General features: G+C 37.2%; 1 protein-coding gene across 1 annotated transcript in view; it reads right to left on the reverse strand.

Annotated features, from left to right (window-relative positions):
- ARHGAP20 (Rho GTPase activating protein 20) overlaps positions 1-17,659 on the reverse strand; it is a 118,313-nt gene extending 100,654 nt beyond the window's left edge. The window contains exon 1 of the mRNA XM_077772686.1: positions 17,580-17,659. Within this exon, the coding sequence (XP_077628812.1) occupies positions 17,580-17,659 (80 nt within the window). The remainder of the gene's footprint in view (positions 1-17,579) is intronic.
- Between the last annotated feature and the right edge of the window lie 369 nt (positions 17,660-18,028).

Consider the following 18,028-nt stretch of genomic DNA (forward strand, 5'->3'; position numbering starts at 1 on the left):
TTCTTCTTTCCCAACTCTGATGCCTTTGATTTCCTTTTGTTGTCTGATTGCTAATGCTAAGACTTCCAGCACTATGTTAAACAGTGGTGAGAGTGGACATCCCTGTCGTATTCCTGGTCTCAGGAGGAAAGCTCTTAGTTTTTCCCCATTGAGGATGATGTTAGCTGAGGGCTTCTCATAGATGGCTTTTATGATGTTTAAGTAAGTTCCTTCTATCCTGACTTTCTTGAGGGTCTTTATTAAGAAGGGATGCTGTATTTTGTGAAATGCTTTTTCTGCATCTATCGACAGGATCATATGGTTGTTATCTTTTCTTTTGTTGATATGATGTATCACATTGATTAATTTGCAAATATTGAACCAGCCCTGTAACCCAGGAATGAATCCCACTTGATCTTGGTGGATACTTCTTTTTATGAGCTGTTGGATTCAATTTGCAAGGATCTTGTTGAGGATTTTTGCATTTCTTTCATCAAGGATACTGGCCTGTAGTTCTCTTTTTATTCTGGGTCTCTGTCTGGCTTGGGAATCAAAGCGATGCTGGCTTCATAAAATGAGTCTGGAAATTTTCCTTCAATTTCTATTCTTTGGAATAGTTTGAGAAGAATGGCTATTAATTCTGTTTTAAATGTCTGTTAGAATTCCCCAGGGAAGCCATCTGGGCCAGGGCTCTTATTTGTTGGGAAATTTTTGATAACTGATTCAATTTCCTCACTAGTTATGGGTCTGTTCAAGTTTTCTGTCTCTTCCCGTATGAATTTGGTAGTGTGTGTGTGTGTCTAGGAATTTGTCCATTTCTTCTAAGTTGTCCAATTTGTTGGCATATAATTTTTCATAGTATTCCCTGATAATTGCTTGTATTTCTGAGGGGTTGGTTGTAATAAGTCCATTTTCATTCATGATTTTGTCTATTTGGGTGCTCTCTCTTTTCTTTTTGAGAAGCCTGGCTAGAGGTTTGTCAATTTTGTTTATTTTTTCAAAAAACAAACTCTTGGTTTCATTGGTCTGTTCAACTGTTTCTTTGGTTTCTATATTGTTTATTTCTGCCCTGACTTTTATTATTTCTCTTCTCCTACTGGGTTTGGGGTGCTCTTGCTGCTCTCCCTCTAGTTCCTTTAGGTGCACAGTTAAGATTTTGTACTTGCGCTTTTTCTAATTCTTGAAGTAGGCCTGGAGTGCAATGTACTTTCCTCTTAGGAGTGCCTTCACCACATCCCATAGAGTTTGGATTGTTGTATTCTCATTTTCATTTGTTTCCATATATTTTAAAATTTCTTCTCTAATTGCTTGATTGGCCCATTCATTCTTTAGTAGGGTGTTCTTTAACCTCCATGTTTCTGGAGGTTTTCCAGACTTCTTCCTGTGATTGATTTTGAATTTCATAGCATTGTGATCTGAAAGTGTGCATGGTAGGATCTCAATTCTTTCATATTTATTGAGGGCTGCTTTATGTCCCAGTATGTGATCTGTCTTGGAGAATGTGTCATGCGCACTCGAGAAGAAAATGAATTCCATGGCCTCAGGATGTAGAGTTTAAGTATATCTGTCAAATTCATCTGGTCCAATGTGTCATTCAAGTCCATTGTGTCTTTAGTGATTTTCTCTCTGGTTGATCTATCCATTGATGTAAGTGGAATATTAAAGTTCCCTGCTATTAGCACATTCTTATCCATAAGAGTGTTTCGGTTTGTGATTGTTTTATAGATTTAGGTGCTCCCATATTTGGTGTGTAGACATTTATAATTGTTAGTTCTTCCTGATGGATAGACCCTGTAATTATTATATAATGCCCTTCTTCATCCCTTGTTACTGTCTTTACTTTAGAGTCCAATTTGTCTGATATAAGTATAGCTACTCCAGCTTTCTTTTGACTTCCAGTAGCATGATCGATATTTCTCCATCTCCTTACTTTCAGTCTGAAGTTATCCTCTAGTCTAAAATGAGTTTCTTGTAGACAGCAAACAGATGAATTTTGTTTTTTTATCCATTCTGCTACCCTGTGTCTTTTGATTGGGGCATTTAGTCCGTTTACATTCAGTGTTATTACTGAAAAATATGGGTTTAGAGTCATCGTGTCCTTTGTGGGATTCATCTTGTGGTGGTGTCTCTGGTATCTTGCGTGCCTTGCAATATTTCCCTCAGAGAGTCCCCCTCAGGATTTCTTCTAGGGCTGATTTAGTGGTGACAAATTCTTTCAATTTTTGTTTCTTTGGAAAGACTTTTATCTCTCCTTCTATTTTGAATGACAGGCTTGCTGGATAGAGGATTCTTGGCTGCATATTTTTTCTGTTTATTACATTGAAGATCTCCTGCCGTTCCTTTCTGGCCTGCCAAGGTTCAGTAGATAGGTCTGTCACCATTCTGATAGGTTTCCCTTTGTAAGTTAGGGCCCTTTTCTCACTAGCTGCTTTCAGAATTCTCTCTTCGTCCTTATATTTTACCAGTTTCACTATGATATGTCATGCAGAAGATCGATTCAAGTTGCATCTGAGGGGAGTTCTCTGTGCCTCTTGAATTTCAACATCTACTTCCCTCCCCAGACTGGGGAAGTTCTCTGCTATAATTTGTTCCAGGACTCCTTCAATGCCTTTCCCTCTCTCTTCCTCTTCTGGAATTCCTATGATACAGATATTATTCCATTTGATTGTATCGCTGAGCTCTCGAATTCTCCTTTCGCATTCCTGGATCAGTTTATCTCTCTTTTACTCAGCTTCCTCTTTTTTTTACAATTGTGTCTTCTAAATCACTTATTCTCCTTTCTGCCTCTTCAATCCATGCATTGGATGCCTCCATTTTATTTATCTCATCTATAGCATTTTTTAATTCATCACAACTATTTTTAAGCTCCATAGTCTTTGTAGCAATAGTTTCTCTGATATCATCCGTACCTTTTACAAGCCCAGTGATTAATTTTATGACTATTGTTCTAAATTTTTGTTTAGTTATTTTACTTATATCTGTTTTGAGCAGTTCTTTAGCTGTCAATTCTTCCTGGAATTTCTTTGGAGGGGACCTCTTTCATTTAGTCATTTTGGTTGGCTTTCTATCTTTTGTTATGCCCTCTGCACCCGTGAGTGCTGCTGTACCAAAGAAGGCTCTTTGACTGTCCAACACCTGTCCGTTCAGGAAGTGTTCTTTGAATGGTGTCTCTTGGTCTCTCTTGTTCAGACTTTGGTTATGTTATTTTCCTACTCGTAGTGGTATTTGGGACTCTCCACCTTCCTGCCAGAATCTTACTGGTTTATATAGAGGCTTTAATATTCATTCATGTATAGTCTGTAGAAGGTCTCCACAAGGCTATGTCCTCGGACTGGCTGCTCACTAGGGAATGGTGGCTGGAGCGTACGCTCTTAAGTACAGGGGAGGGGACACAGTATACTATCTTTGAAACTTTCAAGCATTCAAATATTTCTTAGATAAGACACATAATACATAAGCTGTAAAAGAGAACATTTGTTAAATTAAACTTCATCATAACTAAAAACTTTTGTTCTTCTGATAACCACTGTTAAGTAAAATGAAAAGACAAGACAGATTTAGAGGAACTATTTTCATTATATGTATTGACAGTGGATTTATCTATCCAGAATATACAAAGAACTTTTATAATTCTCTAGGTTTACAAATAAAGAAATGTGCAAAAGATTTAATCAGGTCACTTCACAAAGAAAAATGGGCAATAATTACGTGAATGATGCACAGTATCTTAGTCTTTCGGAAAATGCAAATGAAAACCATGGTGAGATACCACTACGTACCCACTAGTAAGGCGAACCATTTAGAAACAGTCACTGAGCAAGTTCTGGCAAGGATGTGGAACAACTGGCATTCTCATGCATTGCTGGTGGGTATGTAAAGTACTATAAACACTTTAGAAAACAGTCTGGAAGTTCATTTTAAACTTAAACAAACATTTAATTATACAATCCAGTAATTTAACTCTTTGGTATTTACCCAACAGAGTGTAAACATTAAAACCTGTATTCAAATGTTCACAGCAGTTTTCTTCATAATAGCTCCAAACTGCAAACAACTCAAATGTCTATCAACATAAACTAAGATGCTGTGGTATATCCATATGACGAAATATTGCTTGGCAATAAAAAGGAGCAAACTTTTGATATATGTAACATAGATGAATTTCAAAAACATTCTGCTGAGCCAAAGGAGACAGGTACAAAAGAAATAAATAGGACAAAAGAAAGGTATTTCCACTTGATAAAAGATAGAACTATCCTGAGCTTTATGGACCTCACAATAAAGTTTCAAAGCACATAAAGAAACAAATACAGTAACATGAAGAAATGTACATGTCCACAGCTGAAGTGGGAGGCACAGCTCTTTTAGGGAGTGACAGAACAAGAGGAAAGTATATTAGGAAGGGATTGGTGATTTACATAACTGGCTACATGCTTTTCAACATATATGTTAATGCTTCTAAAAATCTATGTATCAAGTCATAAAGAAAATTCAGAAATCATATACCATACAACTATATTCTCTGGTATAGGCCATAAATTTAGATATTAACATTAAAAGTTATAGTCAAAAATAAAAACAAAACAGAGTTATATAAAATACAGTATATGAAATTTCAACTTCCGGTTTTATATTAGAAAATACCTAAAGTTAAAATAAGTAATTAAATTAAACAATGTAATTTATAGGATTAGCCTCCTTTGAGTTGGAGATAAAAGTAGCAGAATCATTTCAGAGCCATTCTATCATTTTCATTTAAAGTGATGATCTCTGAGGGTGCTTGGGTGGCTAAGTGGGTTAAGCGTCTCACTATGGCTCAGGTCCTGATCTCACGGTTCACAGGTTCAAGCCCTGTGTCCAGCTCTGTGCTGACAGCTCAGAGCCTGGAGCTTGCTTTGGATTCTGTGTCCCCCTTTCTCTCTGCCCCTCCTCCACTCATGTGGTCTCTCTCTCTCTCTCAAAAATAAAAAAACATTTTAAAGTTAAAAAAAATAAAGTGATAATCCCTGATTTATCCATGTGGAACCATAACAGACAGAATCTAATGGTCACAATGAGATTATAACAGTAACAATGAAGTTTCAAGAACCTACCTTCTAAAACTATTCTTTATCTTATGAGATGGAAAATTCTGAAAATTGAAATGACTTTATTGAGGCAGTAGAGTATGTTAGGTTTGGTCACAAATTGTAACATCAGGGAAAAGTATATTTAAATTTCAACTCAATTAATAGCTGAGAGACCTATGCTAAATTATTAAGTTTCTAAGATTTTTATAAAGTATCTAAGATTAAATTTCTAAGATTAAACATCTGTACTGTGAAATGAAAAAGTCACTTAAAAATATACACACAAAATACTTAACTAGGAACTGGTAAATCCTAAGCATTCAATTTACATTATAGCTTTTATTAGCATTGCTAACACTAACACTTTGTCCTACACCTCAAAATTCACCATGTTGAAACTTGCTCAATTAGCGAGTCTGTTAATGTCACCAAATCTGTCTAGTCTTCAAAATTTCAAAACTTCACGCTTAATTCCTCCCACTTTCTTTACATCCAAATCTGATTCTAACTCTAAAAATTTCCCCTTCACCATGTAAGCTTTTCATTTTCATTTGCCTGAATAATTTTCAACTGTCTCCTAAATAGTCTACTTGCCTGACCATCTCTCTTCCAATCAATTTTTTGTTTTTCAAAATCAAAAATTAAATCACATCATTACACATTTTCTTAGATTATTGCTCTCCTACTTAGAAATCCAAAGTCTTCAGCCTGACAAAGGCCATTTCCAATCTGGTCTTCTCTGTTTTCTAGCCTCATCTCCTGTCACTCCTTTTTACAAAGTGTCAGCTCTAACTTATATTCTCATTAAAACGTTATGTCACCTCTTCCCTCTGTTTAAGAAACTCCTATTCATCCATCAAACCCCAGCATAAGAGTATTAACCCTATGATGCCTCTCCCAAGGCCTAAGGCAGCTGCTTTGCTCTTCTATTTGTCTCTTCATTATAGCATTTACAGTCTATTAAAGTAATTTATTTCTTTTTTTAAAGTTTATTTATTTTGAGAGAGAGAGAGAGAGAGACAAAGTCCATGCACAAAGGGAGAGGGACAGGAAGAGAGAGAGAGAGACTCCTAAAATGTGGGGATTGAACTCACTTACCTTGAGATCATTGCCTGAGCTGAAGTCAGATGCTTAACCAACTGAGCCACCCAGGCACCCCATAAAGTAATTTATTTCTGACATTTTTTTCTCCTCTACTAGACTATGAGGTCCTCGAAAGCTAGTACAGAAAAACTGTTAGTAAGACTGCCTTCCTCCTGGTGGGCAGTCTTTGAAGAAATGATAGCATTTTTGTAGGAGAAAGTAGAGATGTCAGAAATAAACATGTATGTTGTTACAACTTCTAAAAGCTTAGCATATTTATTCCTTAACTCTCCACTTCATAAGTTTAAGCAAATCCACAGGACTTTATTTATTTTCAATATATTTACATATATAACATATAAATATAGTAAATAGGGAATGTTTCTACCATAGACAGCATCACATATGATGATGCTGATTCAATTGTAAGATGCATAAACTGTGAAGTCAAATGATAGAAAAAGGTATTAAGATGGATATCTATGAATATAGACCAAAATTTCATTTTCACCTCCCCACATTTTTCAGATTTTCTAAAATGCATATATAATAACTTTCTAACAACTATATTTTTAAAGAATAAACAAGAAAATAGGTATTCCAGAAAGCCATAATTAACAAAAAAGTTGATTATTAAATCTCTTAAACTAAAGTTAATTTGTAGAGTATACATCATAGAAATCTGCCAAAGGACCTTGCTTGGGATACAATTTGTAGGAATTTTCTTCCCCAAAACAGAAGGGTTAGTTTCACTGAAGAGGAAAAAGAAGAAACCAAACCAAAGGTATATAAATACAAATGAAGTGGACAATGGAATTATCCAGATGTTTCAGGCTCAGGTACTTTGTGCGCCTCAGAAGCCAGAAATCAGTGCTACTATCTTGTGCTTTGCTTGTATATACACATCATGTTAAGAATACCATTTGACAATATATAAAGAACTCTTTCAACTCACTAATGAAAAGCTAAATAACCCAATTAAAAATGTTCTGAGTTTTAAGTTGTACGTTGCCCCAAAAAGACACAAATGGCAAATAAACACATGAAAAGATGCCCCACATCATAAGGGAAATGCAGATGAAAACCTTGAAGAGGTACGTCCTCACACTCACTGAGACAGCTAACATCAAAAAGATGGAAAGTAACAAGGCTTGTTAAGGACGTGGAGAAGTCCGAGCCCTTACATGTTGTCAGTGGGACGGTGGGACCGTGGGACCATGCAGCTGCCTGGGAAAACCATTCGGCAGTTCCCAAAAGCTAACCACTGAATTCCCACATGACCCAACAATCCCATCCTAGGTACATATCCCAGAGAAATGAAACGTATGTCTGCACAAAAACTTATACATGAATTTTCACGGCAGCATTATTCTTAATAGCCAAAAGGTAGAAAATAGCCAGATGTTCATCACTTGATGAGCAAATAAGCAAAGTGTGGTGCATCTATGTTTCTAATGGAATATTATTTCACTACTAAAAGTAAAGAAGTACTAATACAAGTTACACAGTGAACGAGCCTGATGCTAACCAAAAGAAACCAGCCACAAAAGACCAGAGAGTGCACGGCCATGTTTATATGAAATGTCCAGAAGAGGCAATGCTATAAGGACAGAAAGAGGGAAGTGGTGCTCAGAACTGGAGGTGGGAAAGGAGGGACATGGGTGATAGAGAGGAAGGACAGCTAGCTAAGGATTATCGGGTTTCTTGTAGGTGGGATGAAAATGCTTTAAGATCATGGTAATAGCTGCACAATTCTGTGAATATATTAAAAACCACGGATTGTATATGTTAAATGGGTAAATTATATGGTACAAATTGTGTCTCAATAAAGCTGTTTAAAGAAAATAAGGGTGTCATCTGGTCCCCTTTCCAACAAATTATATGATCTGGAAAACAAGCATTTTCAGTTATAAATGGGAACAGTCTCTGTTTCCATCTTCTCTCCTCTAGCTGTAAGAATACATAAAAGGGACATGGGAGAAACATTCTAGAAAGCTAGTTTCATAAACTGAAGAGGACTACTGGTTATCTACTGCTGCGTAACAAATTACCCCAAAACACAGCATCTTCAAACAACAAACATCTATGATCTCGCGCAGTCTGGTGGTTGGGAAGCAGGGAGCAGCTGAGCCGGCTGGGTCTGGCTCAGATCTCTTATGAGGCTGCAGGTAGTCTGGGCCTACAATCCCCCCAAACTTGACTGGGGTTGGAAAATCTGATTCCACACTCACTCGTGTGGTGGTGGGTTGGAAGCTTCAGTTCTTCCCCTCTATGCCGCCCAGGGGACGGTTCAGGACGTGGTCCCTCTGCCTCCACCCCAAGCAGGTGATCACAGAGACAGAGGGAGCGTGAGTGTAATCAAGATAGAAGCTTGGCCTTTTATAATCTCATATTAAGAGTGATACACCATCATTTTTACAATATTCTACTGATTACACAGGTCAATTCTGATATAATGTGGGAAGGGATTAGACAAGAATGTGAATACCATGAGTTGGGAATCACTGGGGCCATTATGGAGGCTGGCTATCAAAATAATATTATGACAATAAATAGACCAAAGATCCCACACAAGGAAATGCTTGACTTGTGCAATGAAAGGGGATAGAGGGAATACATATTCCTTAGTAGTGTGACAGATACACCGTTGGAGATGGAAAGTTTTGATAAAAAAGTTTGCAAGGAGCATTCATACCATTTTCCATGTGATGGAGTTATGATCAGCACAAAGAAACAAAACTGTGGGGTCGGGGACTGATGGAGGAAGTACGGAAATGATTTAGTCAACCTCACTCTCCCCTCCTCCCTACCAGTGACAGATGAACAAAGAGTCCAGGTTGCAGAAAGGCCAGGTGACCCTACCAGGGTCATACAGTGATAGAGCAGGGACTCAACTCCATTCTCTGTGTCTTCTTAATACACCAGGAGCTGTACATCAGAGAAGCAGTGGCAGTGAGCCTTAGTGCAGATGACATGGTATGCATGCAAGCATTAAATCAACATGCCTTAAACAGCTGGTCACTCCAGAATTGATATATCTTTGTGTGGCCTTTTGACGCTGGCTGCATTCCTTGATCAGGCAGTAGTGGACTCTTAACCTTCTTTCCACTCCAACTGAGAGCTGCCCTACTTGGCTGGGGGAAGGAAGGAATCACTCATTCAGCTCAGCTAATATTTAGAGTACCTGTTCCATACCCAACACTCAATGTGTAGATGCAAAGAGCAGCAAATATGGTCCCTTCACTCAAAAAGCAGACAGTCAAGCTGAGAAAACAAGGCCCAAACGTGAACACTAAGACAATTACATATCACATGTACATATCACGTGGAGGGCGGCACAAGGATTTATGTATTTTAACAGTTGTATTTAACAAGAACCTGTTAAATAAACTCACATAATTTAACAGTTTTATTTAATAAGAATCTGTTAAATAAACCTGCCTAATACTTACGGCTTACCAGATACGTTACTGTGTTAACTCTCTGCATCCCCTGTGAGGTTATCCTCATTTTACAGACGAGTGAAGTGAGGCCTGAAGAGGTTAAGGAATGTGTCAAAGCTCTCTCCTGGGAAGAAGCAGGGCCAGGTTCTAAGGTAGGATGGCCACAGGTCTGCACTTCCTTAACCACAACACTGTGAAGCTTCTCGATAATAGTGACAACAATTCTCCTGCCTCCCTGAGAAGATCTTTTCTCAGGGTTCTGAAGGAGAGTCAGTTCTGAAACTGCAAAGCTCCTCTGAGAAATCCTAGCTTCCAAGCTGCACAGGAGAACGGAGGCCCTAGCCCAGTGCAGTAAGGATGTCTTAGGACAGCCGCTCTCCCTGTGGAAGGGGTGAAGGAAGGCGAGTAAATGTTCACTCATGAGGCAGTGCTTTCCTGATATCAACATGAAAGATAAAACTGAATCATAACTACAATTGGCAAATTTGGCTACAGTTGGAATTAAGAAATTAAATGTATGCACTGTTTTGCAATTGCAAAAATAAACTGATTGACCCTGTCGAAGCCCAGTAGAATGTGGAGAGACTTAATCTTCCAATGATTTTCTCCATGAATCATGCCATAGGAAAACAGCACAATCCACCAGGACCAGATGTATTTGGACATTTTTAAACAACATGAGAAGTAGTTTGATAAAATAATAAAGTGATCTGTAGCTCTAAGAAGCCTTTTGCTTAAGGAAGCAATGAATTCCATTTTGGTAAAAATTTGTCAACTTTGCCACTTTATAAAGCCATAGCTGTCTCTTTCCAACTAAATTTTACAAGTTTGGAAAATGTTCCTCACAAGAAGGAGAGATTTTGCAAGCCACTGACAATCTTCATGTATTAAATCTCTACTTCATTCTTCTGATCATATACCTGGAAATATCTATGGATCTCTCAATTAAAACCTAAAAATGCACTGTCCAAAACTAGGAATAGGCCTTATGTAGAGCCAACTGGGATATAATGCCAGGCAGCACAATGGATAATATTTGGGACAGGGCTTTCTTCTAAGGTAACATGTTTATATAGTTTAGTATAATTTTGAAAAGGTATTAAAGATTTTTTTCAAAATTCCTCTAAAATTAAAATTTTTATTTCAAAGTCTTGTACCAAGAAATTGTACCTAGGTTTGAAGGTTTTCAGAATTCTAAAAGAAAGTCGAGTAACTTCTCTTTCAAACTGACCTTTCCATCAAATTATATCAAACTGTTACCACAACTACCTTAGGGTCTTCAGTATGAGAATGGCCTTCATAAGGTCATTCAATTCATTCCAATTACTATATCTGGAAGGTTCACATTAAGCCATCACAGGTAGAGGTGGTTTTCATTCTGTGAGAGATTTGATCACAGTGTTCAAAAAACTACTCCTTGCATATGAAGGTCTGATGAGTTATCGTCTACTTTAGACTAGTATTAAAATTGTAATGCTAATGTAACAGAGAAACAAGGAGATGGGATGATGAGAAATTTGTAGAACACAATGGGGCTAGCCTAAGTAAGGCAAGCTTGGTGTGTGTGCATAGTCATGCACAACAGGGGTGAACTGACCAAAAGGAGGCAGAAGCCAGTTAGTTAGCTAACAGCTGCTTTCCTAGTTCTCCAATGCCTTCCGATTTGGCTCACTCACCCTAGCATCCTCGCTCCAAACTAGCCAACTCCATCTGTGTCTTCTCTTGACTCATAGCTTTGGCACATAGTGGATCTCCTAGAGACCCTCTGCCTTGAGGAGCTGAGCAAACCAGGTAAATCCTCCATGTCTCAGGACCTTATTTCCCAGAGTCACTCTAGATGCACTTCAAACTTCTGCCTACAGAGATCTCAAGAGTTGTCAAGTTCCACCAAGAATGAATCCAAAATTCTGAGCTAACCGTGTTTCAGGCCAGACCTAGAAATATAACTGTCTTGCTAAAATGAATTTAGTATTAGAGTCTAGCTGGCTTCTTGATGGCATCTTTCATCCTTTTTATTTCTAATATGCTATGCTCCTCAGAGTCTTTCTATGAGGATTACGTGTACTTCTGTTTCTGTCTACTACTAGTAACAATAATAATAGCCTTCATACATATAGCACTGACTATGTGTTAGGAATTACATTAAGAAATTTACATGTGAGGCGCCTGGGTGGCTCAGTCGGTTAAGCATCTGACTTTGGCTCAGGACATGCTCTCACAGTTTGTGGGTTTGAACCCCATCTCCGGCTCTGTGCTGACAGCTCAAAGCCTGAAGCCTGTTTCAGATTCTGCGTCTGTGTCTGTCTCTCTCTCTCTCAAAAATAAAATAAACATTAAAAAAAAAAGAAATTTACATGTATAAGACCTATTTAGTCTTCTTTACAATCTTATGAGATATATTTTATTATATCTGGTTTAAAAACTTACCTAAGATCACACAGCTAGTGAGGACCAGTACTGGGATCCCAAACTGCCAACTGGGCTCCAGAATCCATGTTTTTAGACACTTTTGTTTGTGTAATGTGAAGAATATACCATGAAGACCAGGAGCCTGGGTGTCCAGTCTCATCTCTAAGGCTATAATAAACTGTGTGACCTAGGGCAAGTCTTTGACTCAATTTCCACTACATAATGAGCCAGGCTCCAATGATTTGCTTCTGGTTATACAATGCTATGAAGATAAAGTAGGTGCTTTTCATTAACAAACTTGACTTTTCTGGGGGGAGTCAGGAGGTTTAAAGCTTGGAAATGAAAAGTATCTGAGGGAAGGAAGGAGAAGGAGGAAACTAATAATAACTAACTCAATATTCTAAGAATTTTCACATTCCATATCCTGTGATGCAAGCATGAGATTCAGATTTTACAGAGGAAAGTAAAGAGACTCAGAGATGAGGTGATTTTTCCAAGGTCACATAGAGAGTTAGGGTGGAGAGCCAAAGCCCAAGCACCTCCTGTCCACACCACCCACCGCGCTTGCCTGGTGTGGCCTCCCCTCTCAGCAACACTTAGCTGATGCTTAAAGTACTGAGCACAAAGTCCTGCAAACCACACATACACAATAAATTAATTTGGAGGTGAGGAGATAGGTGATACAAACTTAAAAGTGCTAAGAGACTGTAACTTAAAACAAAAGTGGGCGGGTACATCTTTGTGTAACTTCTACAAGGTGGGTTGAGTACCTATCCAAACAAGTGAATTTCTGGAGGGAAGTCTCTAGGACTTGAGTATACCTGAGTAAATGATGAACAAATACCACAAGAATAGCTCTTCATGTGGTATTTCCAGATCACATACGTGAGTTCTTGGGGTATTTTGCTGCAAGAAATAATCTCCTAACTCAGAATCATTTTGTTAAAAGAAACCTATCCTTCTCCCTAGCCAGAATTTCACAAATAATGCCAATGAATAAGGAAGGTCTCTTATGTATTGGTTACGTAAAGGAGGGCAGGAAAGTCAGAAACTACTATGCTTACTTACTAAATTCCTATTCTGGTTTGGAAATGGAGTTACTTGTTAATTCACCAATCATCCAACAGTAATAAATGAACACCAGGTATGTACAAAGCATTATTTTATCAATAAAAGGCACAGACATTAAAGGGAACGGGACATAAACAGTGACGGCAATGCAGTGGCTTGAGTGCTTAGGATTACAAGAAACACAAGGAGCCTGAATGTTATTTGGGATGGGTTAGAGGAGCGCCAGAAGGACGGGACATCTGAGCCAGTGGTAGAGTGAGTTTAGGAAACTGCCTATAGTTCAGAATGATTACAATTCAGAGCATGCATAAGGAAGTCTGTTGATTTACTGAATTTCACAAGTCATAATTATGTAGACAAAGAATTAGAAGCAGAAGGGTTTTATCATATAGTAAAACACTCTCTAATTAGGTGCCCAGCATCTTACCACGAGGACATCTACTCCATGAGGGGAGGTTGTCCTTAAGCACAGCATTCAACGCTGCGATGTCTGAGAGTAAAAACAGCTGAATGCAGCCACGCTGGCAAACCACTAACCTTCTCAGTGTGAAAGAGGTCTGTCATCTGCTATGCCACATAATAAAATAATTACTCAGAGAAACCACCTCCAGCTGATCTGAATGGTATCCACATACAAAAAAGAAAAGTTACAATTTATAAACCACCTCTCTTTATGTACTGTATGTGCTGATCCAAGAACTCTGGATATAAAACCGTTTAACACATACAGTTAACTCACCAACTAACCTAAGTCTTCCCTCTCCTTTAAACGTAGGTCTCGTTCATTAAATTCAGTAAAAATTGAGGTGCAACAGTTATTAAATGAAGGGATTATTTTAAATCCTCTGTGGATGTTTGCTAAACTTTGGATAAAAACTTTATCATCATTAATTACTAGGCAATATCATATCAGGAAGCCACAAGTAGAAACAGCAAGGTTCAATCACAAAGCCAAGATCAAGTAAGGGTAAAATTCAACAAATATGCAATGTTATGATGACTGTATTTCATCCAAGAAATATGAAATGCTACAGTGCTCTATTTCTTTAACACGTTAGTTCCCATGATATTATATACAAAGAAGTAGTAAAGATTCTTTTTAGGTACTGGAATTCTCTTGTACAAAGTTCTACTTGAAACAAGTGTGGTATCAGCTTGGACTTTAGAGTTTTTTCATGTTTTCTGGATGTAACTGATGGAAAAGCAAAATTCTTTAATTATGAAAATCTGAGTTATTTTTAACAACTCTGGAAAAAGCAATGATTCACTTTATAAAAACAATGCATTACAGGATTTCTTTAAAATATCAAGTTTGTTAATAATTAGTCTGATTTATGTAACTTTTCAAGGACATACATTATATACAGGTGGATGAAATTCATAGAAACTCAAATGGTTGTTCTAACAGGATGTGATCTCTAATCTCAATAAAACTTTAAGACGTGAAAATGAAAAGAACAAATATAGTTATGTTAAAGTGAGAATTTAAGCAGTAGGGAAGCCAATAAAAATTCTAATAACATGTTGATAGACAAGGGTTTAGAGGGACAAACAAATGAATAATAGTGGTTCCTCCTGAGGAACCTATAGGGACTTTGCTGTTTGTTTTATTACGTCTACATTGTTTTATAAGAAATATGTATTACAATTATGTAGTTTCTTAAAATTCAGTTTCAATATTTAATACTCCTTTTTTAAAAGCATTCTTTTGAAAAAGAAAAAAAAAAGGATTTTTTTTTTGTAGCTTGCCACAGTGGTTTTCCACCTAGAATGTATCAGAATCAACCACGAAGAGTTTCTGACACTTACGCGGCTGCTTGCGTCCCTCTGTAGAACACTAACTGAGAAAGCTCTGGAAACCACCAGACTAGATGACCTTTACTGTTCTTTCCAATCCTCAGATTACATTACCTACAAATACTCTGTACACATTCAACACCCAACAGCTTTCTTTTCGCACACATTAACTGCCCAGCATTGCACAGAGGAAAGGCATTCTTTCTGTAAGACAGGAGAAGGCCCTCCTCCCCAATGCCGTGCATTTGCTTACTATCCTAGAGAAACTCCTAGGAAACAAACTGAAGATGAAAACATATACAACTTCAACTTCAATAAACTTTTTTCCTGTGATTATTTTAACACAAACCCATCATATGTCGCTCTTTCTAAGGCATAAATTTGGGAACTGGCTCTAATGTGAGCACCAGTTACTGCAGAGCTGATGGGAAGGCAGGAATGGGGAAGGGCATGGCTGTGTATTATCATATTCGTTCTGCAACTGAAAACCCATAAGGTGGGTAAGTGTTACCATTCTCTCTAGCCTGGCACTTCCTCTCTGTCAGTTCGAAATCCTATTAGACTCAACTCCCCTTTGCTATATTAAAGTCTACACATATATATTCATTTAAGTTCTTCCTTTTCTACCTTGAAAAGAAATTCAGATATTTAACAGAATTTTGAAAAACTATCATCAAAATACCCCAGCAGTAAGAAGGAAAATGAAATAAAAGTAATAATAAATTATGTATTTCAATATGCATATATTTTGGCATGATTATACTCAAAGACAATGAAGTAGTCAATGATTACACTACTTACATTTAATATATTTTAATTTAGGAGAAGCTGGATGGTAAGAAACTATTACACACAACAAATATAGGAAAATGAAGTAAAGCCACATGATTTTCTGAAATGGTTCCAAACAATATAAAGTACAATTATATTCTGACATGCAAGATCATGCCATTTCTGGAAGATTTAGTGTTTATTAAAACAAATAAAAGTATATAAAAATATTTTGTATATTAGGTTACACGCATAGATAATCATATAAGATTTTTTAGCCCCCTTCACAAATATGCCATACATGGCACATTCAAAGCTATGTAGGAGCCACACAATTCTTTTACATGTAGGATGCCCTGTGCATTATGGAATGTCTACCAGCTCTGGCCATGGCCCACTAAATCATTGAGGCAAACTCAAATGCTCCACAAAATTCCAAAATGCTCCATAGAAGTTAGTGCCACCCCACTGAGAACCACTGGTGTATATGAACTTCAAGTATCCACATGCATAATGTTCTGGGTTCTCACACTGGCCTAGGGGGTAAGTGGGCCAGTACTGACTCCTGATCTTGGGCTAAAGATTCTCTGATATAAGGGCTACTTATAATTGAAAAACCTGGGATACAGCTATCCTAGAAGCTTCCGATAAGAAACTATACCTGAAATTTTTTTATCTGTATTTTAAAAAGTAGATAATAAAGCTATTTTTACATGTATAGTATATCCGTATTGAGAACTGTACTAATAATTCTGCTTCCTCTCTCTACCTCCCCTAAAAAATACTTCCTCCTGAGTCTTCTAGGTAATCAGGGTCAAACTGTGAAAATATTACCATTCCTTTTTTTCCACACTAATGCAGAGATACAGTAATGAAAATAATCCAAAAGTCATTTATACATGGCACTGAAATGTATTATTTATTTGGAAGAAAAATATCTTCCTAATTAAGCTTTGATTTGTATCTATTATAAGCTATTTACATTTTCTGATGAACCCAATGACTAAAGCGGTGCCTTCTGGGGGCAGGTTGAGGAACCACCTGTGTCTGAGAACACGACGTGTCCTAAGAGAGCGACTGAAGTATTTTGAAATTTTCACTAATTGGGATTTGGGTATATAATTTCTTTTTGGCACTGAGAAAATGTCATGCCTTTATACAGATTTTATGTTAAATTAGCACACCATTCACAGAAATACCAGATATACCCTCACTTGAAGTAAAGGGGATGAGGACTTCACTTCATATAAAAGGATTCACAGATTAGAGGAAAACCATCGCAGGATTCCTTTGAACATAAAAACTCCTGGTTAAAACGACATTTAAAGATTAATGAACAAGTTAATGATGGAATATTCATTCAATTTCTACGCCTTATGAAAGACTTACTTAAAATCTATATTGAAATGGCATTGAGCTTCAGTAGGTGAAATGGCCCTTTCAACAGCTAATTAGTCTGTTTTTCCACTTCAAATTCTGTTGATTAATTCATTAACTAATAGTGCACACAATAAATCATTAATCTCAACTTGGTTATGATTCTTCATATCTAAAATTGGTAAAAATTGACCTCATGCCTAGCACAAGCATCACTTTATGGTAAAAAATAAGCTAAAGCTTGTGCGTACCCAAAGATATATGGTGGTTAGAATAACTCCTCTTTCAGCATTCTGGTCACTACTTGTTTCTGTCAGGAAACCTGAGCAATACGTGGAGGCCTGACATTGTACACCATGTGCTGTGGGATTCTTGCATCTGACCACACAGACCACCTCTAAGAGGCTTTAGGATTCACATAAACTACAGATCTTATTAAATAATATCAGAAGCCGTATTTTCTATTATTATACAGAGAATTTTTGTGCTGATAAAAAAACAAACAAAAAACTCTAAACATTAAAAAAAAAAAAAAAAGCAAAACACTTACCAAATGTGTACTACAAAACTATCCACTTACTTGGTACTGGGCCTTTTTTGTAGGGCTTTATCCAGGATGAGAGATGGCGCACTCCTCCTCCTTTCTGCTAGTGTTTTCATTTTCTGTTGAGGAAAAAAAATAAAAATCAAAATGAAGACCACGTGACTTGTAAAGCAAGTAGATGTTTTCAAACCAATTCAGCAAGTTTTGGATTGCCAATCCTTGCCTTTCCAAGAGTTTGCAGTCTCCTTACAGAGATAAAATAATCACATGTAAACTAGGATAGTATGTGTCAAGAAGGGGGACATGTGGTAAATTTTTTATGATCAGAGAATAAGGAGGTTAAATGTTGATCAGAGTATCTGGAAAGATCATTATTATAACCATTATCATCAACTGCAGCTAACAAATATATTGCTTATTATGTACCTAGCCCTACACTAAAGCAAGACTGGATTATCTCATACCCCAAAATGTCATCTGAGTAG

Source organism: Crocuta crocuta, unplaced genomic scaffold (genome assembly GCF_008692635.1).
Source record: "Crocuta crocuta isolate KB4526 unplaced genomic scaffold, BGI_CrCroc_1.0 scaffold854, whole genome shotgun sequence".
In the NCBI taxonomy this organism is placed as follows: domain Eukaryota; kingdom Metazoa; phylum Chordata; class Mammalia; order Carnivora; family Hyaenidae; genus Crocuta; species Crocuta crocuta.